The sequence below is a fragment of the Phacochoerus africanus genome, chromosome X, assembly GCF_016906955.1.
Source record: "Phacochoerus africanus isolate WHEZ1 chromosome X, ROS_Pafr_v1, whole genome shotgun sequence".
Taxonomy (NCBI): domain Eukaryota; kingdom Metazoa; phylum Chordata; class Mammalia; order Artiodactyla; family Suidae; genus Phacochoerus; species Phacochoerus africanus.
In genome coordinates this window covers 9,578,731-9,602,962 of record NC_062560.1, presented here as the reverse complement: position 1 = coordinate 9,602,962, position 24,232 = coordinate 9,578,731, and the positions used below count along the sequence as shown (strand labels likewise).

Genomic DNA, 24,232 nt, shown 5'->3' with positions numbered 1-24,232 from the left:
AGGTGGGAACCCTATATGTATATATATACACATATGTATGTATGTATGTATGTATATGTATATATATATGCATTTAAAGTGCATTTTTAAGAATGTATATATGTATGTGTGACTGGATCACCTTGCCCTACAGTAGAAAATTGACAGAACACTGTAAACCAGCTATGATGGAAAAAAATAAAGATCATTAATAGAAAAAATGAAGTACATTGTAAATAAAAGGGCCACTTTTAAAAGCATTTGTAGGGTAAAATAAACAGCAAATAACTTGATATAAATAGGCCCATGTCCCCAGTGAAAGGAGATTCCAACAGATAGAGCATTTCCATGAAGAGGGTGGAGTAAATTCCACAAATTACAATGTGTGGTTGGACATACTTTTCAAAGGAAAAAAAAAAAAAGAACGGTGCCAACTTGGAAAAAAATTAAATAATGTATTAAAAAGTGTTTTCCAATGAGGAAATTTGTATTTTGCCAAACAGTGTCTGATTCTTTCTATTTTTTATTTTTATGGCCACACCATAAATTTTTAATGTGGCATATGGATGTTCTGGACCAGGGATTGAATTCGAGTCACGGCTGCCACACTGGCAGATCCTTTAACCCACGGCCCTGGCCAAGGATCGAACCTGCACCTCCACAGCAGCTTATAGCCAATGCCGACACAATGGGATTCTTACCCCACTGTGTCCCAGCGGGAACTGCAAATGTCTGATTCTGAAGTGTGGTGCCATGCGGGGTAGTTTTTCACAGAGGGGAACTCAGATCAGGGCCATGTGATCAGAATCATGTAGGTCAGCAACCTTTTTCTGGAAACGGCCAGAAATAAATATTTTAGGTTTTGCCCTACAGTCTCTGCCGTAACAACTCACCGCCGCCCAGTGTTGTAGTGTGAAGGTAGCCTCAGATGGATGATTCACAAACAGATGCACGTAGTGGCCGTGTGCCAATAAAACTTTATTTACACAAACAGGCTGCATGCCAGATATGGTTCACAGACCATAGTTTGTGAACTTAGAGCAGTGTTTTTCTTTTTTGTTTTCTTTCTTTTCTTTTTTCTTTTTTTCTCTTTCTTCTTCCTTTTTTTTTTTTTTCACTAAAGCCCACAGTGAAAAATATGTTATAACATCAAACCCAGCACAGACACACACACACACACACACAGAGATGTTTTACAAAGCCTAACTTGCCTTTTCTGCCAGGAGCACACTCTGCTACTTTGTTTTCTCGTCTCCTCTTTCATTTAGTTTTTTAAATGCTCGTCCTGTCCATACTGGTGATTCCTCACCTCCAGATCAGAAAACCTTCATCGCTTGTGAAAATGCAGATTCCTGCTGCCCTGCCAATTACAACTCCTCACCTAGGATATTAGGATGTGGGCCCAAACATCTGCAGTTTTTCTTTCTTTCTTTTTTTTTTTTTTTAAGGGCTGCACCCGTGGCATATGGAGGTTCCCAGGCCAGGGGTCGAATCAGAGCTGTAACTGCCGGCCTACACCACAGCCACAGCAACACCAGATCTGAGCCTCACCTGTGACCTAGACCACTGCTCAGGGCAACGCTGGATCCTTAACCCACTGAGCGAGGCCAGGGATCGAACCTGCGTCCTCCTGGATTCTAGTCGGGTTTGTTAACCACTGAGCCACAACGGGAAGTCCTACAGTTATTCTTTAAGAAAAATCAGAAAAGAAAATCATGGACTTGGAAAATAGACTTGTGGCTGCCTGATGGGAGTGGGAGGGATTGGGAGCTTGGGGTTATCAGACACAATTTAGAATAGATTTACAAGGAGATCCTGCTGAGTAGCATTGAGAACTATGTCTAGATACTCATGTTGCAACAGAACAAAGGGTGGTGGGGGGGGGAAATGTGACGTACACAGTAAGGATAACTTGTTCCCCTTGCTGTACAGTGGGGAAAAAAAAAATCCTTAGCTGATCCTTGAGCACACCCGGTTTGAAAAGCCCCAGTCTGGTGGATCAGATGGAATTGTGCACTAAACTAAAATGAAAATGATGCCAACAATTGTTTTCTGTAAAACATTCCTCAGTTTTCAAAAAAGGGTCTCACTTTGGCTTGCTTCAATTTAGGCATGATTTAGGGCTTTTTTTTTTTTTTTTCTTTTCCTCTTAAATCATTTTAAATTTCCGGGAGTATGATAAGAGAAAATAAAGAAGAAAATGGAATTCAAGCATTGTTCCATTTGTTATCTGCGTGGTTGCTACGAGGCATACCGAAAGGACGTGAAATTATTCGAAAGGATGAAGTTCCTGCCATGGCTCAGTGGTTAACGAATCCGACTAGGAACCATGAGGTTGCGGGTTCGATCCCTGCCCTTGCTCAGTGGGTTAAGGATCCGGTGTTGCCGTGAACTGTGGTGTAGGTTGCAGACAAGGCTCGGATCCCGTGTGGCTGTGGCTGGGGTGTAGGCCGGCAGCTACAGCTCCAATTAGACCCCTAGCCTGGGAACCTCCGTATGCCATGAGAACAGCCCTAGAAAAAGACAAAAAAAAATTATTTGAAAGGAATATTCAGACCTTATTTTTGGGAGTCAGCATTGGATGAAATATCTTCAATTCTGCCATGGAATTTAAAGCATTCTTTATCTCGGGGTGATTACATAATCCTTCCTCTGACCATTTCTCATGGAGGTGTTCTCATACCTTCCGTTGAACTCTCTGCCTTTCTTAGCTTCACCTCTGGCTACAGTGATGTCAGAAGCTCAACTCTGGTGTAAAAGTTAAGTGTGCTTTTATTCAACTGGTGAACACAGTCAAACTGCTGTGCTGCTCGCTCTAATTGTATGCGGTGAGGTAGATTGACCAGGCTTAAGATAACATACTCTTTGCCCCAGGGTTTTGACACTTCATTCTCCAACCCTTTGCGTTCAGGAATTTTTCTCACCCTTGCCGGCAATCTCGGGGCTGCCGCCTCTCCCTTCAGCTTTCATTTCCTTTGTTTGCTGGAGCCCTGGAAGGGGATGTTCCTGAGAGGGCCCCCCCCCCACCCCCCCACCCCCCGTTCTGACATCTCCTTCCTTCCTTTGCTTCCATGAGCATGAAAATGATGACTTGGAGAAAGAAGGAATCTCTTGGAGCTTGCAGGAATTCTGGAGGGAGCCCGAGCCAGCCTCGGCTGTGAGACAGATTAACTAGCCTCCTCCCTAGCCTTTCACCCAGGGCTGTTTTCCATTCTGGAATGCTCATCTGGCCGGCCAAGACCTGTCCCAGGACTGAGTGGATGGTGGGGAGGGGCGCGGGGGAGGGGACGGGACACCAGGCGCAGGGCAGTTCCAAAGATCGGGCTCATTGTATCTTGGCACCGGGCCATAGGGCTTCAGCCCACCAGACACCAGAGCGCGTTGCAGACACCAGAGTGCGTTGCAGACACCGGAGCGTGTTGCAGACACCAGAGCGCGCGCGGTCACGCGGCTTGCTGGGGACTGACTTGGACCTGCCCCAGAGGTGTCATGGTCACTCCCTACGTGGTGTAAGGGTCGTTTTCAAGCAGGACGGAATCAGCAGTTGCAAGGGAGGTTTGAAACCAAACGTGCATGTTTCCGCCGACTGGGAAATGCTTATCAAAATAGTTCTTAGTTATCAAGTAAGCACCAAGTGCCTGGAAATGACGTTCCCAGGGAGGGGAAATGGGCCAGCTGTGCTTTTTTTGGCTTTCTCTCGTCTGCTCAACAGGAAGAATATTAATCAATGGAAAAACTGCTCCTTTCTGTTCATTTAACACAGGAGTTTTCGATAGTGTGGGAAATGGTAGTACCCCATGTTTTTACATGACATGGATTGCAGAGAACTTTTGAGAAAATGGTTTTGACCTAAGCCGCACGTTTGCACCTCTAGAGATGGTTTGTTTTCGCGAGGGGCCCCCTGAGAAGCTGAGATCGAGAAAGTTCCGGGGCTCCCTGTAATCTTATAGTGGTGGTGTGGCTCGGTTGAGGTCAGAGGTGCCCCTGTGTCGCTCACGCGGGGCAACACCCTTTTCTTCCCCATCCACGGGGAGGCGGTTCGCAATTCAGGGTTTCCCCATCAAGCACATTAGCAGCACGTCTCCAAGGAGATAAAGACGGAGACCAGATCGCCAGAACTGGGATTTCCGTCCTTCTCTGCCGAATTTTTGATCTTGGCCTGCGGGGCGACCCTCGCCTCCAGCAGAATGCATGCGCGCACCAGGAGGGTCCAGCCCGACCACCCGCATAACCACCTCCCTGCCTCTTTTGTTCAAGGTGATGAGGCTTCGCAAACTGGCTCAGCAGATTGCAAACTGCAAGCAGTGCATTGAGCGGTCGGCATCACTCATCTCCCAAGCGGAACACTCCCTGAAGGAGAATGACCACGCGCGTTTCCTCCAGACCGCCAAGAACATTACGGAGAGGTGAGCGCAGGGGCTGCTGGGACGGTCTCCGCGGCTGGGCTGGGCTCGGGGGTCCTGGGGGTCCTGGGCGTGATTGGCTGGCCTCACCTTGCCTTGCTTTTGTTTGCATTTTCAAGGCTGAGTACCAGAGAGAATAGAGGCTTGGAGTTGCTTTGTCCCAGCTAAAGATGCTTCCCTTTGACATGTCAAAGCCTTTTCACTATCAGCCCAGAGTTCAAGGCCTTTGCAACCAGAGTCCGCCAGTTCGAATAAAATCAGCCTGCTTTTGGGGGGTGGGGGTGGGGGTCGGGGAGAAAGCTTAGGATGGCACAAAACAGCCTTTGCTGTGACTCTCAGACCCGATCTTATCGCACACCTGATGACAAAGAGTCAAAATGAAGACCAGAAGATAAAAGTAAATCTTTTGTGCCAGCTCTGGGCTTATCTAATTTAAAAAGTCGCCCTGGTGCTGTTCTCTGTTAGGCCTGTTTTATTCGGTTGAGAAGCTTTGAAAGGTCAAGGCTGCCTCATGTGGGAGAGAAAGAAGGGACCCACCTGTCAACTTGATACCCCCTTCTTTTAAGATGTTCTTTATTCCAGGGTAGGGAATATAAAGCTGACATTATGGGCATGAGTAGCTTAGCCGTGAAACCGGTGGGGGTCAGTGGTCCTTGAATCCGTGTACTTGACTGGTGTAAAATGCCTCGCCTTCACTGACGCATCTATAGCAGTTCTTGTGGAACCCAAGAAAAGCCCCTGATGCCCCCTAAGTGATATCTCCAGCCCAGGCCAGTGGCTTTGACTTTTCATTCCTTTGCGTTTTCAGAGTCCATGGACCCTTAGCCAGAACTGTCATAGAATCCTAGCACTGCAAGACCCCAGATGGCTCCTTCATGCTTTACCCTAGAGCAGGGGTCTGCAAACCTTTCCCGTCAAGGACCAGAGGGTACTTTTTTGCAGCTTTACAGGCTCTAGAGTCCCCATCACAACTACTCGACTCAGCCACTCTAGGTTTCCAGCAGCCTGGCCTAGATAATACGAAAGGAATGGGCCAAAGGGTATGTTCCAGTAAGACCGTGTGCAAAAAATAAATAAGGGTAGGACAGATCTGGCCCTCGGGCTATGCTTGGCCCACTCATGTCTTAGGAGTTGACCTCCTTCAAGGAAGGAGAAAGGAAACTCAGGCTTCTTGAGTGCTGGCTTGTGTCACACACAGGACCGACTCTCCAAACATCACATAGACGATAGGCAGCCGTAGTTCCCTTGGCACCGTCCCTCCAAGGGGAGGAGGGTACGGTCGTTTTACACCTCCGGTCGAGGCGCCAACCAGCTTCTCTGTGTTATTTCTTCTATTTGCGAAAATGTCCTCTGTGGCTGGTTAGATGCAGCGCTCTTCCAGTGCACGTGGGTGGATCTCAGCTGGCTACCATCCCTTTTATATTCCTTACAACGATCTCATCCCTCTTGCAAGAGCAGCCCGCGTCTTTCCTCATAACCCCGAGGTTCCACGTGTTTAATCGTCTTCGCTGCTCTCGTCTGGACTGTTTCCAGTTGCCTGAAATCTGCATGGTAACGTTAACAACGGCAAACAGCACTAATACTCGAGCATACCCAGGACACCCTACTAGACAGCGTTTACACTTATGTCATGGTTTCCAACTGGGATCCAGCAGTACTTGTTTCCAGCTATAAACTGTGGGCTGTCCAGATGAAATGGCTGGTATGAGCTGCATTTCTCAGCAGTCCCTAAAAACTCAAATCAAGTCTAACATGAATAAATTCTCACCTAGCAGGGGAGAGCATGGGGCCCCGCGATGGTTCAGATAGAATGTTCTGGAAGAAGACCTGCGTTTGAAGTATCACGCACGCGCACGGACACCCGCATGTGATCTCCCTCAGACCCGGCGGGTCATACATGGACCCGGTCAGCTCTTTGTCTCGCAAGCCCACTGCATCAAGAACAGAAACATGACCGATTTCTCTTTGTGTAAATGAACCGTATCATATATACTATATTTCAGGCCTCGCTGGTATATAGTTCTTGGTGGGATGGTATGTGCCCTCTTCTAAAATGAGGTTAAAGAAGCAAAACTCTTCACCTAAATCCAGGCAGAAGAAAGTTGGCCTCTACTCCTTGTGGGAAGTCTATGCTTTCACCAAGGTTGCATATGTGGTGCCTGTACAAATTTGCTAGGAATCCTTGCTGCCCCTCCCCATTTCTGACTCCCCTCTCTTTCTGTCTCTGTGTGTCAGTCCTCTTGATCAGTTTCTGAGCCCTTTTCCCTTTCCAGCACCCAAAATGTAGCAAAAGCTCACTGGACTTGGACTAGGAGTTGGGAAACCTGGGTTCAAATTCCAAGACCGTCCCTTTTTAATTGCAGTTCTTTGGGTTTATTCAAGAGCTATTTTCTGCTTAGAAACCTGGGCGCATAACAGCTACCTCTCTTGGTAGTTGTGATAACATTACTGCTGATTGCTATGAAGAGGCCCTAAGTGTTATAGATGCTCCATAATGTCGGTTGGATTTACGTTTTCATATGACTTAACACCGCTCTCTAGAACATGACTTCCTAGTTCTGTGTCCTGTTGTGTCTGCCAGGGGCTTTGGTGCCTGTGTATTTCTAAAGCATCTTCATTCTCCTCTTCAAGGGGGGAATGCCCAGAACAAACTTATCATCCTGCAGGCCTTCTTCACCTGAGAGTTGGATGCGATTTTTCTGCATCGTTAAATCACTTAATATGGATGTGTTCGCCTACAAGCTGAATCAGACCACAAAAAAGTTGTTCAGTTCAGAAACGGAGCCTCCAGCTTTACATTGTAGGAGATGCATATGCTTTGGAATCAAGCATCTGGCTCTGTGCTAACTGCTCAGTAGTAATCATGGATGTCGTTGCGGCTGCTCGCTAACACTTGTGCGTCTAAATTTGCTTATGCGCTCCTAGCGGGCAGCACCCCAGCCATCTTGTTTTCACCATGATGGCCCCAGAACATAGCAAACTGCCTGATGTGAATGACTGTGAACAAGTCGGGATAAGATGAAATAATGTAGCAAAAATACCAGCTGAGTTCCTTTCACAAGGTGAACATGGAACAAATGCTAATTTCCTTTCTTCCAACTCACGAAATGGATGCAAATGGATTGCGTAATGTACTATATTCTCAAGTCATGCTAATATATGGTTCTCCGTGTGATTGTATGTACACTTTTATAAAATTACATTAAATCGGCGAAAGTCTTCACTCAATCCAAGCATAGGAAAGTTGGCCTATGAGAAATGTAATAGAAAAAATCACTTTTTGGTGTCTTTTTTAGGACCGCACCCACAGCATATGGAGGGTCCCAGGCTAGGGGTCGAATCAGAGCTACAGCTGCTGGCCTACACCACAGCTCACAGCAGTGCCAAATCCTTAACCCGTTGAGCGAGGCCAGGGATCAAACCCGTGTCCTCAGGGATAGGAGTTGGGTTTGTTACCACTGAGCCACAACAGAAACTCTAAAGATCACTTTTAACAGCAAATTACCTGTATCAAGAGGATGGTGAAAAGAAAATTCCCTCTGAACAGTTCCTAGGAAGGACTCACTGCCATGGGCAATTCAGGGATCCAACAGACCTCGCCAGAATACAAAACTAAGAATTCCAGCTGTCAACCAGAAAGATATCACTTTGCTTCTAAGATTTAGAATGCATCTGATGAGTAGTTTTTGAAATGTGTTCTACAGGATGTAAGGTGGTGTTAAAACAAGGTTCCAAAATCAGACGCATTTGGGACATCCTGATCTGACCAAAGTCAACCACATTTTGTTACTATGAGATGTCACAGGATTTTACCATGGTGTTGCACGCCATAGCCCGCCTGTTCGAGAGAGACCCCTTTAGGTGTCATTGTCAGGGGTCAGGCATGGGAGGAATATTAAGTGGGCAGGATAGAGCACCTTCCCCTGGTGTTGACTGTTGGGGCAGAGACGTTGTAAGTACGGTAGCTCTGGACAGGTCTTCCTTCTAGAAAACTGGCCCCATGTGGCTGCTAGCAACTGGGTGACGTGGAGATTAGGAACATCAAAGTCCAAATAAAAGCAGGATGTAACATGCAGCCTAACCGACTCATCATCAAGATAGGACACAATGCCTTTTTTTGCTCCAGTACTTTGCGAGTTTGTCACACACCCACCCACAATCATGCGCACACATGTTCCCCCCCAAACACAGGCACAGACACACAGACATGACTATAAAAGCACAGAATTAAGAAAGTGGCATATACTGAGGTCCCAGTTGGATTGGGGCAATTTATCGAAAGGGCCAGAAGATGGGCAACAAGGATTTGGGGAACAAAAACATAGCCTGAAATGTTGAATTTGGCAGATCGCCGCACACCTGTCATTCTGATGAAGAATTTGAAGTTGTAGCCAAAGATAAATATCGTTCCTTCCATCAAAAAAAAAAAAAAAAAAGTTAGGTGTTAAAAGCTGAGTAATTTCCAAAGAGTCTTGTTGTCAGTCTTTGCCTCCCAGGCTGAGAAACTTTTACCCTTTCGGTTCCCACTCCAGAAAGTTCCACCAAGATGGCAGCCATTGTCAGCAGTGTCCCTTTACTAAAGCATACTTTAGTTAATTCTTTGGGGACCAGTGACCCGGGAGAAACTTGCAAATGAAATCCGAACAGAAGCTTGTGCCACTGGACAGAGGAAATACTAACTCAAGATTATCTGTTCAGCGCATTCGAGAGCCTCAACCCTGGTGAGCACCAGATCTGTGCCACGTGGAAATAGCAGAGAAATGCAGTAGAAAGTTTGGTGCTTGTTTCACAATAGCTTGGTGCAGTGCTCCCTGCTCAACATCATGAAACAGAAATAACTGGGGTTGCACTTTGAAATTTTTATTTGAGGCGTTCAGATGGCACTGTAGCATTTCTTTGAACTTTCCTGCATTGATGCAAGTGTTTGGGGCTCTTCAGAAAATGACTTAATATTTGAAGGGCTTAATAAATATTTGTTGCATAGTCCTAAGATCTCTCTTGAGTTTGAAGGTGTTTTTGTGCCTATAGGTCATAAGGAAAGCATTTTTAAAGTACAGTTTGATCACCTGTGAAAATTGCCTAGCAACCATCCTTTTATCCATCAGTCAGTCTGAATTAGCACTTGTTTGTCATAATAATTAGTCCACTTCCCTTGGGTGCACTATTGAGCCAATTAAAATCATACAGCTGTGCTATGCACCATTTCTTGGTGAAAGGGTCAGGTAATGAATTTAGATTTTCCACCTTCATTCAAACACTTGAAACTTTTCAGAGGTTATGACTCTTCAAACTTTCTTGTATGGATCCCAGGATCATTTCAATTATTATATTTTTCTTCTTTTTTCTTTTTATGGCTGCACCTGTGGCATGGAAGTTCCCAGGCTCGGGGTCACATCAGAGCTGCAGCTGAGGCCTTTGCCACAGCCACAGCAACGCAACTGAGTGAGGCCAGGGATCAAACTTGCATCCCCGGGGACACTGCTGGGCTCTTAACCGGCTGAGCCACAATGGGAACTCCACAATCATTACATTGTTGGTTATCGTCTCTACTTCCCTTCCTATATAGCATTAAATATGCACCCGAAATACAAAGATGGAAAATTTATTTCCAAGGATTTTGAGCATTTCGCAGGGGTAACTTTTTTTTCAAGGTGAAATTTGCATAACATGAAATTAACCCTTGTAAAGCGACCAATTCCCTGGCATTTTGTACATTCACTTTGTTGTATAAATCCTGTCCTTATCTAGTGCCAAAATATTTTCATCACCTGAAAAGAAAACCCCATACCCATTATGCAGTCACTCCTCATTGTCCCGTCCCCCCAGCCCCTAGCAACCACACATCTGCTGTCTGTCTGGATGGATTTGCCTGTTCTAGACATTCCATACACGTGTCATACAATACATGGCCTTTTGTATCTAGGTTCTTTCACTTAGCATAATACCTAAAGTTCATCCATGTTGTAACATCTATCAGTATTTCATTCCTTTTTATGGCTGAATAATATTCCACTGTGTAGTTATTGCCACAGATGTAATTTTTATAGCCAAGGTATATTATCTTTATAAAATCCAAAACTTTCAGAGCCATTAGAAGATGCAATAGGAGGCATATCTCTTAGGGTAACCAGGTTGAAATGTTTCTAGATGAAATGGACGTGTACAGACCTAGAATTCTCCTCCTGGTTGCTGCCAGCTAGCTTGGTGGCCTTGTATAAAGGAGTGTCAAGGCCCTTAATTAGAAAATAAGTAGCTAGATCATGGCTAAATCATTTAAACGTTGTTTTTTTGCTCAAAAATCCCCAGCGCCCTACACAGTAGCCCTGCACATAGTAGGTCCTTGGTAGTGTTTATCAACTTCCTGGAACACCAAAATCATCAACCTTACAAGTCTAGCATAGTTGGACGTGCTCAGAAGTGGTTTATGTCGTGCCATAATTTTCTTGTTCTTAAAAGAACTCTTGCATTTTTTTTTAATTAGTCTAAATGTTCTGCTATTAATAATAACTTGCCAAATCAACTTGAAGGGTCCATTGCAGGAGATGAATACCTATCAGTAGCTTGCGTCTTAGATTATAAATGAGAGGTCTGACCAGCAGGCCTCGTGAAGAGGCGACACGGTGGGTCCATTGGGGGGAATTTGAGAGAAAGCTCATGAATATTTTCCATGGCATGTGCTGGGAATATGGTGCACGCACAGGAACAAAAGGCGAGGGAAAATGAGCCAGACAAAAAGTCCTTTTTGAATGTTTATTTTAGAGAGAGGCTAGTAATTGATTAAACTAATCCAATATCTGGAAACATTCTTTTTTAATCTTCCCCTTGCCTTTTATGCAGCTTGAAATTTTGGAGACGCCTCTTTGAAGTGGAGCAGGGTCGGGTCTGAAAGGAACAAACAGTTTCCCAGACAGATGTGTGAAGAAAGGCCTGGAGCTATGAGCTCCTCACTGGGGTTAGATGTGCAGGGGGCCAGGCTGTTAAAAACACAGCAACGTGAAATAGGAATATTCTTTCCCCTCCGCGGGGAATTGTTTTCCGATAGTAAAAAGGAAGGGAGGACGCTATTGCCCTTTTCCCCCAATTCCTCTGCTTTCTTTTGAAACTTGTGGTCAACTGTTGCTCTCTTGTGCCATTCCGAGATGCTTTTGAAGGCTCACGTGTAAAAACAGCACCATTTTTGAAATGATACTTGTTTTACCTTTTATCCTGTCCATTCCTATGCAGTGGTGGTGAAAGCCAGCCTGACGGTTCTCACAAGTTGCTTCCTTTAAATTGCAGGGTCTCCATGGCAACAGCATCATCCCAGGTCCTCATTCCTGAAATCAACCTCAACGACACATTTGACACCTTTGCCTTAGATTTTTCCCGAGAGAAGAAGTTGCTAGAATGTCTGGATTACCTGACAGGTATCGTCTTTGGAGTTTTCTTTAATACCGTGTACATTTGGGGATACCAAAACTTTGCCACCAGATCAGTTGCCTAAAACCAGAGGTGTGGGCTTCTGATTTAGGAGTGCAGGCTAATATTCCCGTAAACAGTTTCTGGCATTCCCTTTTTTTTTTTTTTTTTTTAATCCCCCAAGCAAAATCACCTAGTCCAAGACTAAACTGGGGACGGAGAGAGGGAGTTCCCATTGTGGCTCATCGGATGGTGAGCCCAACTACTATCCATGAGGACGCAGGTTCGATGCCTGGCCTCGCTCAGTGGGTTAAGGATGATCCAGCATGGCTGTGAGCTGTCGTGCAGGTCACAGACATGGCTCAGATCCCGCGTTGCTCTGGCTGGGGTGTAGGCCGGCGGCTGCAGCTCTGATTCAGCCCCTAGCCTGGGAACGTCCATGTGCTGTGAGTGCGGCCATAAAAAGCAAATAAAGCAAAATAAAATAAGATGGGATCCGAGGGAAACTAAAGCCAATCTTGGTCATCGAAAATATATGTGGGAGTTCCCGTAGTGGCTCAGTGGTTCACAAATCCGACTAGGAACCATGAGGTTGCGGGTTTGATCCCTGGCCTCACTCAGTGGGTTAAGGATCCGGCGTTGCTGTGAGCTGTGGTGTAAGTCGCAGACTCAGCTCGGATCCCTGCGTTGCTGGGGCTGTGGTGTAGGCCGGGGGCTGCAGCTCCAATTTGACCCCTAGCCTGGGCACCTCCATGTGCCGCGGCTGCAGCCCTAGAAAAGACAAAACAAAGAAAAAAGAAAAGAAAATATGTGTGGCATCATTTTCCTCCCTCTCAGAGTGTGGGTACCACGCGTGATAGCCCTTTTGGGCAGCAAAGAGAGGCAGTGTGGCTCTTTTCCATTTCATGTCAGCGAGGCAAATGCCTCTCACTGTGCCTTGGCAGAGAACAACTTGGCAGCTGGTGTCTACCCTGCTCCGGCTCTTTGTACTTGTTTAAGCTGAATTGCGGTAAAGCATTAGAATCCTGATTGTACAAATAGCCAAGGTCATCCGTCCTGCCGGAGGGCAGATAGCCAGGGAGAGGCAGAATTGGGATTTAGCTCAGGTCTGTACAGATGCCAGAGACTGCCCCTCTTTCTAGTAAAAGACTGAATTTCACCTTGCCCAAGGTCGCCGTGGCATATGTCCCCCAAATCACATATGAATTCCTGATGTCATGTTTCAATCCATGCTTTCTGATAGACATTTTTATTTTTTATTTTTTTGGGGGGACAGGGGAGGTGTGTCAAGCTGAAAAAAAAAAAAAAAAAAAAAGCCAAAGCAGCCCTGATAAAGGAAAGCCTCAGGCTACTCCTTATCCCACCCACGCTTCCACATTTTTCTTTGCTGTCAACTGCTAAGGCAAGAACTCACAACATTGGCTGATGGGGTGTGGACTGTTGAGACGGCCTTATTTGTGTGAGCCAAAGCCACTGGTGCCTGTGAGTTCAGAACAGCTCCGTGTGTACCGTAAAGCCAGCTGTGCCCAGACCTTCCGATGGTGCCACCTTCACGAGACCACGTCCCTAACTTGGCGCAGCCCTGGTCTTACTCCGTGTGTGTGCACCTGTTTGTGGGAGAAGGCAAAGTCCCTCAGGAGAGAAGGGCGTTGGTTTGACAGCCTGTGGCTGGAAAGCCAGGAGTTGGGTGTTCAAGGACCCTTGTACCCGGAGGGTCATTTGTTTCTTTGCCACGGCCCAAGGTGCTGTTTTTAGCCTTTCTGCATTTGCGAGCGAGGCCAGTGGTCCCGCAAACTTCTTGTCTTAGGTGGTCATTCTTTCAAACCCCACCGCTCCTGTGAAGGAAGAAGGCGCTTCCGAAGGCACGTACAGTAAGGAACCAAACTCGGTCTCAAATATATATGAAGAAAGCTTCTAACTCTGAAATTGGCCTAATGTAACACTATTCCAGGAAACTTCCGATGACCATAGAAACAGTTTCTATCTGCACAGTCCGTTGGGGTCCCTGCTAGCCCCATGAGACTGTTTTGTGTCATTGTTTTGGTTTGGTTTTGGCCACGCATGCCGCAGGCAGAAGTTCTCGGGCCAGGGATCGAATCCACGCCATAGCCGTGGCCCAAGCCCCTCTGGTGACAATGCCAGATCCTTAACCTGCTGTCCTATAAGAGAACTCCCACATGAGACTATTGAAAATGTCGAAGTGTGGCTAATGAGCTTTTTATTTGGATTTAACGTTAGTGAAATGTAATTGAAATGTAAAGAGGCCCACGTAGCGTGTGGCTCCTGTATGAGCGCAGGTGCAAACTTTCTCAAGCTGAGCCCCTTTTCATGACGGCATCCTGTTAAAAATCTTTGTTCTTCTTGCCTTTGGGAATGAGTGTGGTTGCCACAACAGAACGTCCCATTAGCAGTGACTAAACGCATCAGAGAGCGTTCCTCTTGCAGAAACAGGAGAACAGAGATGTGTCACCCAGGGCTGGTTCAGGGGTGCCTTCAGACCCCAGGCTCCTTTTCTGCTCTGCCAACTTCATTGTACTGACACGTGATCACCCTACGCCTAGTCCACCTTCAGGCATCACGCTCCACTTAGAGGCCTGAGAGGAAGTGACGACCAAAAAGCTCTGTCCGCCAAGTTTGTCTTTGCGCGGAAGACAAAAAGCTTGCTCAGCAGACCCATCTAGCAAACTTCTCCTTGGGTCTCGTGGGCCAGATCGGTGCCACCAGGTCATGCCCCGTTTCCCACGAATTGTTTCCGAGCATTTCGACAGCACAGAGCCATGCTCATCTCTGCGTGCGTCGGCCACGGCACTGGCGACAGGGGCAGGTGTGCAACTAGTTTGCACTAACTAGTAACGTGTACACCATATATCATTCCGATGCCTGTTTCTGCCAAACCGAAGACCATATGGGGTACCTGCTATAATGCCTGCTTCCCTGCCAACTTCAGAAACAAATGTGGACCATTTCTAGACATAACATCAATCCTGGGCCATAACATCCAATGCTTGGCTGATATTGCCAAGTCCAAATAGTTGATCAGACATTTGTAAGCAGGAAACGAAGTGTTCTGGAGGATTAGCCCACCATTTCTTGCGTCCTGTTTATCAGAGAGGCAAGCAAATAACAGTTGTGCTACCAATTCCATGCATATTGAAATTGGCAGCATGCTGTTGCTCTCATTTACAGCAAATTGGATATTGACTTTTCAGGACAAACCCATTGGGCTTACAATCAAAACAGGGTTTGCCTGCGTGGCTGTGAAAACACGATTTTTTTTCCCCCTTCTGACATGCTTCTAAATGGTGCGTCAGGTTAATAACCAAAGAGGTGACATTTCCTCCCTGATTGCAGCTCCTGCCATGTGTTTCCCAGCTACCTGCCCATTTCAAACATGGTTTTCTTTGTATTTAATCCCATATTGCAACGCAGAAAGAACAACATCCTTCTGCGATGGTGGATGAAGAAATAATTCCATGAACTCTTTAGATGACGGGAGAATAAATAGTTCTCCACTGAGCCGTGCAGCGTGATCCCTCGCTAACAGGACCACACAGACAATAATAAGCATGTTTTACGATGCAGCTGGGCCTCCCCCTGTGGAAGGCATCTCCTGATGGTGTGTCACTTACTCATCCACGTCACAGCACATGGCGCTAAATCTTGCATGTGCACACTTCGGGAGGCAGCCGCATGAAGTCACATTCCGGAATATTCCACATTCTCTGTAGAGCCCCTCTGTCTTAATGCACAGCTTGACTCAGTGCCTGCCGCGTGTCGGTGCCCAGTGATGTTTGTGGAATGCACTGACCCAGAGCCTAAGCTGGGCGAATGGACTTAACGCAGCAGACCTGAAAGTTACTTGCTTCGTACGATCCTTGGCCTGGATGTATCTCTGTGTTGGCCAAGTGAAGAATACTAACACGATCAAAGTTTTCCGTTTTACCATTTTCATAATCTTGCCTCCCTCTCTGGGTTTGTTGAGGACTCAGGCATCCTGACCCAAGTCTGGAGCAGGACAGACGTCTCTGATAGTGTAAGCAGACCTTGCTGCTCATCTGTAGGACGCAGAGAACTCTCTCCATTTGAAGTCAGGTGCTGGTGTACAGAAGGATGGCCGTCAAGGCCTGGATCACTTCTTTAAACCAGGGCTCGGCAAACGTGGACTGTAAAGGGCCAGATGGTAAATAGGTTCGGCTTTGCAGGACATACGGTCAGAACTGCTTACCTCTGCCGTTGCACGAAAGCTGTCCTAGACTGTACGTAAATGAATGAGGCTGGCTGTGTTCCAATAAAACTTTATTTACCAAAACAGGCAGTGGGCCAGATTGGGCCCATAGCCATAGTTTGCCAAGCCCTGCTCAAAAAATATGATTGCCAGTGCAAAGCTCTCGCGGCCTAGGCCTTTTTCTTGCTCACAGACACTTCTCATAAAACCAGCTATTGAACTCACTCCAGGAGAAGTCATCGTAACGTCATCATTTTGGTTGGGTTTTGACTGCTCTGCTCCACAAAGTGTTCAAGACATAAAACAGCAGGCTTCCCCAGCAATCAGGTTAATCAAATGCCAAGCAATCCTGTTTTTCTTGGGGAAGAAAATGTACTTCCTAGATATGACTGATTGTTCATCCCGTTCTTAATTCGAAATATCACCTATAAAGCGGAAAGTGAGACAACACTAGAACTACCCTAATACCTTTTTAAGGCACCAAAACATCGAATGAAATAAAATTTCCCAACAATTATATGGCTGATTTCTTGTGGGATAACAAATAGCCATATTTTTCCAGTTGGGTGCCTGAATATAAAAATATGTGGCGTCTCCTAGTTCAGAGGTTGGCTGCCTTTGGCTCATATGCCACATCTGGTCCTGACCTGTTTTGTAAATCAAGTTCTCCTGGAACGATCTGAGTACAAGTTGTCTATCTGAGTACAGATGGGCTGTTTTCATGGAACAAAGGCAGCGTTGCGTAGTTGCCACAGAGACCATATGACCCACCAGGCCTGTACAGTTTACCATGCAGCTCTTTACTGAAAACGTTTGCCCTCCCCACAGTGGGGATGAAATTACAAAAGCTCACCTTGTTTCCTTTTTGTTTAACATGTTTTCTTTCATGAATAAGAGAGTATTGTTTGGGAGTTCCCGTCGTGGCGCAGTGGTTAACGAATCCGAGTAGGAACCATGAGGTGGCGGGTTCGATCCCTGGCCTTGCTCAGTGGGTGAAGGATCCGGCGTGGCCGTGAGCTGTGGTGTAGGTCGCAGATGCGGCTCGGATCCCGTGTGGCTGTGGCTCTGGTGTAGGCCGGTGGCTACAGCTCCGATTCGACCCCTAGCCTGGGAACCTCCATATGCCATATGTTCCTAGCAGCACTATACACAATAGCCCAGACCATGGAAACAACCTAAATGTCCATCAAGAGATATCAAAGAATTAAGAAGATGCCGTACCTATATACAATGGAATACTAGTAAGCCATAAAAAAAGAATGAAATCATGCCATTCGCAGCAACATGGATGCAACTCGAGATTCTCATACTAAGCGAAGTCCGTCAGAAAGAGAAAGACAAATACCATACGCTCTCACTTACATGTAGAATCTAAATTAGGGCACAAATGAACCCATCTACAGAACAGAAACAGATTCTCAGACACGGAGAACAGACTTAGGGTTGCCAAGGGGGAGGCGGAGAGAGTGGGATGGGTGGGGAGTGTGGCGTTAGCAGATGCGAACTATGACATTTAGATAAGCAATGTGGTCCTGCTGTACAGCCCAGGGAACTATGTCCAGTCTCTTGGGGTAGACCGTGATGGAAGATGACATGAGCAAAAGACTGCGTGTGTGTGTGTGTTTGACCGGGTCACTTTGCTGCACAGCAGAAACTGGCGCAACACCATACATCGACTATAGTTTTTTTATAAAAAAAAGAGAGTATTGTTTGTTTAACCTCCTAAACCCGCTTTCGTGATTCAATAGAGATAAGACACCGGCTGGCCAACCGGCTGAAAAACCGCAGTGCTCACCGGCCAACCTGATGGTCTTTGGGTTGGGATCGCCGTCTCTCGGAGAGTCGTTCCGGGGGACGGATTTTAAAAGGCCGGCTGGCACTGTCGCACCTGTCCTCTGAAATGTATCCCTGCGGTTTCTACTCCTCTGCTAAGTGACCATCTTGCTCTGCTCCCCACAGCTCCCAACCCTCCCACGATCAGAGAAGAGCTCTGCACGGCTTCCTATGACACCATCACCGTTCACTGGACCTCTGATGACGAATTCAGTGTGGTTTCCTACGAGCTCCAATACACCATATTCACCGGACAAGCCAACGTCGTCAGTGAGTATTGCGCACCCTGCGCATTTCTCTGTGTGGTGCCTGTTAGCGGATCGATGACATTTCTGAGTTTAAATATCAGGGGCAAGGCAGCTACGCTCCCCACTCTACCACCACCGCCACCACCACCAAGTGCATTGGGGGAAATAACAATAAAAAATACATTTCACAGAGTTCCCGTCGTGGCGCAGTGGTTAACGAATCTGACTAGGAACCATGAGGTGTGGCGGGTTCGGTCCCTGCCCTTGCTCAGTGGGTTGATGATCCGGCGTTGCCGTGAGCTGTGGTGTCGGTTGCAGACGCGGCTCGGATCCTGCATTGCTGTGGCTCTGGCGTGGGCCGGTGGCTGCAGCTCTGATTAGACCCCTAGCCTGGGAACCTCCATATGCTGCGGGAGCGGCCCAAGAAATGGCAAAAAGACCAAAAAAAAATACATTTCACAAAATAAATACGTAAATAAATATATATCAGGGGGAGACACGGAAGGAACACCCTATTTGTTGGCTTACTTTTCCCAACCAAGAAGATGAGCGTGCTCGCTTGTCCTTTGCTAGGCAAAACAACAGGCCAAATAGGGTTGAAAATGACTGATCTCAGAGTTCCCTGGTGGCCTAGCAGTTAAAGGACCTGGTGTCACTGCGGCAGCGAGGTTTGGATCCCTGGCCTGGGAAATGTTTGCGTGCTGTAGGCGCAGCCAAGGAAAGAAACAAGGAAGGGTGCAAGGAAATGACTCGTCGCTAGCAAACCGCATGGATGAATCTTAGAAACGTATCGTTAAGAAGCAAGAAACCAAAGAATGTATGCAGGGCAAGTCCACTTAGCCATTTATAAGTTAACGATAAAAATAAACTGTTTTGTTGAAAGATGCACACACAGGGGTAAGAACTAGGAGATAAAAGTCCAGATGTTGATTACCTCTGGGATGGGAGGGCAGTAGCACCACTGGCAAAAAAACTATATGGGAGGTCAGGAGGTTGACAGCACCTTCTGGGTGGAAGTTACCTGGTGCAGTCATTTTACCATCCATCTTGTTTTCAGTTCTTTTCTGAGTGTCATCTCACAATTTAAAAAAGAAAAAAGAAAACGATTGAATGACATGAATAGCCAAAGAATACCAACCATCTGATCCCCTTTGGAGGAGCAGTGGGCCATCATTTGACATGTTAGGAGCTGGTCCCCACCTGGGAGGAGTTTGAGAGCTGTTTTGAAACGGGAGAAACTCTTCTCTCACTGGGGCCCGTTGAGATCGTCCCTCTCGGACACAGTGCGATGATCTCCAGTAGCAGCAGTAGCTGGCCAGAGAGCTGATAACAGCAGAAGTTGAACTAACTCTCCCCAGAGTTAGTTCAATTAAGTAAAGAGCAAAGGACCAGAAGAAATGGCTTTTCAGGGAAGCAAGTTTGAAACTTCTTTAGCAAACAAAAATAGAACATGCCCAAGTGGAACAGGATAGAACAGCCGTCACTTTTCACCAAAGAAATGTTTTGAGTCCATATCAACTTAACGTGCCTTTGTTATAGAACCCTTTTTCCTCTGAACTACACTGTTCTTTCCTAGCAGGTAATTCTGAGGCATGTGATGCTTAAAATAGAAATTTGATTTAGGAGTAATTAAAAGAGGGATGCTTGGAGTTCCCGCTGTGGTGCAGTGGGTTAAGAATCTGACTGCTGTGGCTCAGGTCGCCGTGAGGTACAGGTTCAATCTCCAGCCCAGTGTAGTAGGTTCAAGGATCCAGCACTGCTGTAGTGCTGGCGTAGGTCACAGCTGCAGCTTGGATTCAGCCCCAGGCCTGAACTTGCATATGCCTCTGGTGCGGTCATTTGCAAAAAGAGAGAGAGAGAGAGATGCTGGAGTCCCCTGGTAGCCTAGTGGTTCAAGGATCTGGCATTGTCCCAGCTGTGGCAAGGGTTCCATCCCTGGCCCAGGAATTTCTCTGCATGCCGTGGGCATGGCCAGAAAAAAAGAGGGATGCAGAAAGACCAATTTAAGTGCCTCAAGTATAAATGACCTGTACCAACAAATGCCCCCCCCACACACACACACGGTCTTATATCCCATTTTTCCAGCTTCTCCTCCTCATCCATCTGATCTTACACTCCTTAATCACTCTGGCCTGGACACTTTTATTATAGTCTTACTGTTTTCTAAGAACATATCATTTTGGAGTGAAAGGGAAAATTGTGAAATGTTGAGAACAGCTTTGGCCAAGCTGCCTGAGGAGATAGGAAGAGAGAGAGGGCGGGCATGGTAGTATAACCAAAAGGTCTTGGGGCAAGGGATCATTAAACTCAGTCTCGAAAAAGCATGGGTACCTATCAGGATGCGAATCCCAGACAGCCATGTCCTCACAAGCCAACCCATCGAGACAGAACATGGCAGGTGTAGTGGGAGGTCTCATCTAATTAAGCCTGACTGGAGAGCAGAGTAAAGAGGGGGAGACAGTGAGAAATGAAGACCGAGAACCAGGATACCGGTCTAATTCTAGAAAGTGCATGTTCTGAATCATCAGTTACTTCATCCTCACTCACAGTACAAAGCTAGACCACGCAGGGTCCCCCAGGCCACACCACGTTTGGATTTGACTCTGGGGGTTTGGGAGTCGTTCAGATCAATGGTGTGATCAGATGTAGACTTAGAAGCCGGCTCAGGTCGCCCTGTGGAAGATACCGTGGGACACGCAGAGACCTGAACTGGGAGATTCGTAGTAACTCACGGAAGTCAGGACCCGCCAGACACTCTAGCAGCAGAGAAGGTAATTCCAGAAAGGCTTCTTTAGCTCTGGCCCCTATCCTTGGGAAACAACACCGTTACTGTCCTCAGACGTTCGACGTGCTTTGGGGGTCAAGGCTAAGAATCCCTAGTACAACAGTAGTTTGGCATCATTTCATTCTCCTTCCACTATTGTGGATTCTTCTGGTATGGCTCCCCATCTCCAGTTCTACATGCCCTGCTCCAAATCCTGAAGAATTACTGATTCTCTAAAAGCTTCCTTTTTAGTAAGCGATGCCCCAAACACTCTGTAATAATAGTGTATAAAATACACACAGTGAAAAGTGAATGTTTTTCAGTGTACCAGCCGCCCAGAATACCCACTGCACCAATTCCATTTCACATGCATCTTTCTTGAGATAGTTTATTTGAGATAAGACTACACAAACACACACATACATTTTCAGGGACACAGAAGGCAGTCGGCCATCCACAGTTCTTCACCTTGCTTTCACTAAATGTTATAGAGTGACTTTTAAAATTTCAGCACAGATTAAGAACTGCTTCATTCCTTTGTGAGTCAGCATAGTATCCTATGGTGAGCATGTACTCTAATTTACCTTGTCTTCTATCGATGTATATTTAGCTTGTTTCCAGTCTGTTGCGCATATAAACCATGCCTCAAGGACTGTTCTTGAATACCTATCCTTCCACACATGGGGAGTTTTATCTGTAAAATAATCTCTTGAGATGGAATTGCTGGGACAAAGATGATTTACATTTTGCTTTTGGTTGACACTGCCACGTTGCCCTTCGGAAAGGTGACATGATTTTTTTTCAATGCATTTTTCCAGGCGTGTGAGCTTATATTTCACTGATGTGGGAGACATACAGCATAAACTTAACATGGAATTAATGTCTAGTAGGATTTTCAAATCTTGATTATGCTTCACCATAAACCTGGAATGCAAATTACTCGATAGTCACTAATGTCTTACTAAATAGTCACTCTTTCATTTAAAGCAGTGATTCTTAGTGGGGGCAGTTGTGCTCCCCGCCCCCCCACCCCCAGAACCATTTGGCATTGTCTGGAGACATTTTTTATTCTCACATCTCGGGGGAAAAGTTGCTACTGGCATCCAGTGAGGAGAGGCCAAGGACATCCCACAGTACACAGGTACATTTACCCCCACACACAACAAAGAATTATCTGGCCCAACATGACAGTAGCATCAAGGTTAAAGAGGCTGAATTTAAAGCAAGGTAAACAAATAGCATCTACATGATGAAATTCTAAATACTGAGAATATAACTGAACGTACCTACCCCCACACCACTAAGTAGCATGGAAGGGAAAACACAACAAAAAGAAGCAAGTAGAATGACTTTCTTTTTGTTTTCACTTAAGGAATTACTCCTGTCATGTTGCGGGATGAATATTACTAGCATACTGGGTAGATTGAGCCAGGGAGGGTATCAGCCATTCGCTTGAAGAAGAAGAAATTCCAAAGATGGTCAGAAATTCCAAGGCAATCAGAGAAAAGGAGAGAAGGGCTGAGAAGAGCAGGTAGAAATGGAGGCACTGCAAAAAATGAACTGGGATCAATAAGCATTATGTCCAACTCAAACAACAAGAGAAGCTTCTCTGAAAACACAAAAAGGATTGATTGGAGCAACATCTGTTGGTGAGTGAATAATACAGCCAGAAAAAGAAACCATGTGGAGTCATTTTATACCTCAAGGGTGATGTTTGGCCCCCAGGAGGAATGTTACATTTTTCTCTGAAATTATTTTTGCTTGATCCAGGAAAAAGTCTATCAGTGTTCTATTGGTGCGTAAGAACGTTTCCCCAACTTTGCAGCTTAAGACAACACCCACTTATTATTTCAGAGTTTCCATGGGGCAGGAATCTGGGCACAGTTTAACCAGGTCATCTTCTCAGGGTCTCATAAGGCTGAAGTCCCTTAGGTTGTTGTCCGAATTTAGTTCCTCATGTTTGTGGGATCCATGGAAGCTTGCTTCTTCACACCTTGCTGCCGGGGGTGGTGAGGGCTGATGGGGAGGGTGTGTCCTCGCTAAACCCTCCTGTAAAAGGATTACCTGGTTGGGTCAGCCCCACCCAGGATCATCTCTCTTTGGATTAACTCCAAGGCAACTCTTTAGGGACCCATAATTACATTCATAAACTCCCATCACCTTTGCCATGCAAGGTACTGTCACAGGAGCGATAAAGATGATAGGACCTTTGTCCTTGGCCATGTTTTATTGGTTAGGTCATAGGTCCTGTGTACACTCAAGGAGAGAGAATTACACAAGGTCATGCATGGTATGGAGTGGAAATCATGGGGACCACCCAAGGGCGGCTCCACCATAAGTGGTTATACCTCTCCTGAAATTTCTCGAATCGAATGCTCACGGGCATTTGGACAGTACATACCACTTTGGCCTGGACGGAGGGGCCCTATAACACCTGACTTTTGCTGAATAGCCAACAACCACAGAACCTAAGTAGCGTATAATTATAAACGTTGACTGCTTGTGCAGTAAACACAAGAGAGCCTAACCAAGACCAGCAGGACCTCCTAGCTGACCCCCAGCTCCGTGACCATGCCAGATCCTTAACCCACTGTGCCACAGAGCAACTCCTGGTTATCCGTTTTATATAGAGTAGTGTGTATATCTAAGACGATTTTTTCGTAATATTACACGTATTTGGAGTGACTGAGAGACCCGGATTTAAGTCCCCACTTGGGACCTCACTGGACCTATTGGGGGCATCTGTTTCTTCATCTCTGAGAAGGAATATTTTAATTTCACATGATCGAGATAATAAAAGCAAAGGTTTTAGTCCTGTGGTGGCCGGTGTCAGCCCATAGCTATTCAACGTTAGTTACTGTTCCTACAGAAATATAGACTGCACTCGCCCATCACTGGAGTTTTTTTTTGTCATATGATACATTAAAAAGGTCAGGCGTGCAACTTGCCAGGAGTAGCTGCGTGAGGGCGTTTCGCAGTCTTCATGAGAAAGGCTGTCCTTGAATGTTGTTTGTTCAACTCACCGACCATTTGAAGCTGTCCTACTAATCTAGGGGCACAAACTCCATTGGAAAATAGGAGAAAGATGCTCCAGAGGTGGCTATAGCTCCATGTGCCACTAGGCAGTCTTTTACTGTCCCGAGGTTGTGGTTCCTTCACTTGTCATAATACATTCAAGTTAATTGTCCTCAACTGAATTTAGTGAAGGAGAATTAAATACTATCTATGGAGCTTTTTAATCTTATATTAAAAAAAAGAGCATCCCTAATCACATTCATACACTTGTATGCAAAATTGAAGACATCGTTAATTTTTTGGTGGGTTTTTTTTTTGGCTGCGCACACGGCATGTGGAAAGTTCCAGGCCAAGGGTCAAGCCTGCG

The 24,232-nt window shown here is 46.1% G+C and overlaps 1 protein-coding gene across 2 annotated transcripts in view; it reads left to right on the top strand.

Annotated features, from left to right (window-relative positions):
- The window catches only part of MID1 (midline 1), a 184,599-nt gene that overhangs the window by 141,087 nt on the left and 19,280 nt on the right, over positions 1-24,232 (top strand). For both annotated transcript variants that reach the window (XM_047765353.1, XM_047765352.1), the window contains exons 5-7: positions 4,237-4,385; positions 11,661-11,788; positions 17,965-18,108. In XM_047765353.1, coding sequence (XP_047621309.1) covers positions 4,237-4,385; positions 11,661-11,788; positions 17,965-18,108 — 421 coding nt within the window. The remainder of the gene's footprint in view (positions 1-4,236; positions 4,386-11,660; positions 11,789-17,964; positions 18,109-24,232) is intronic.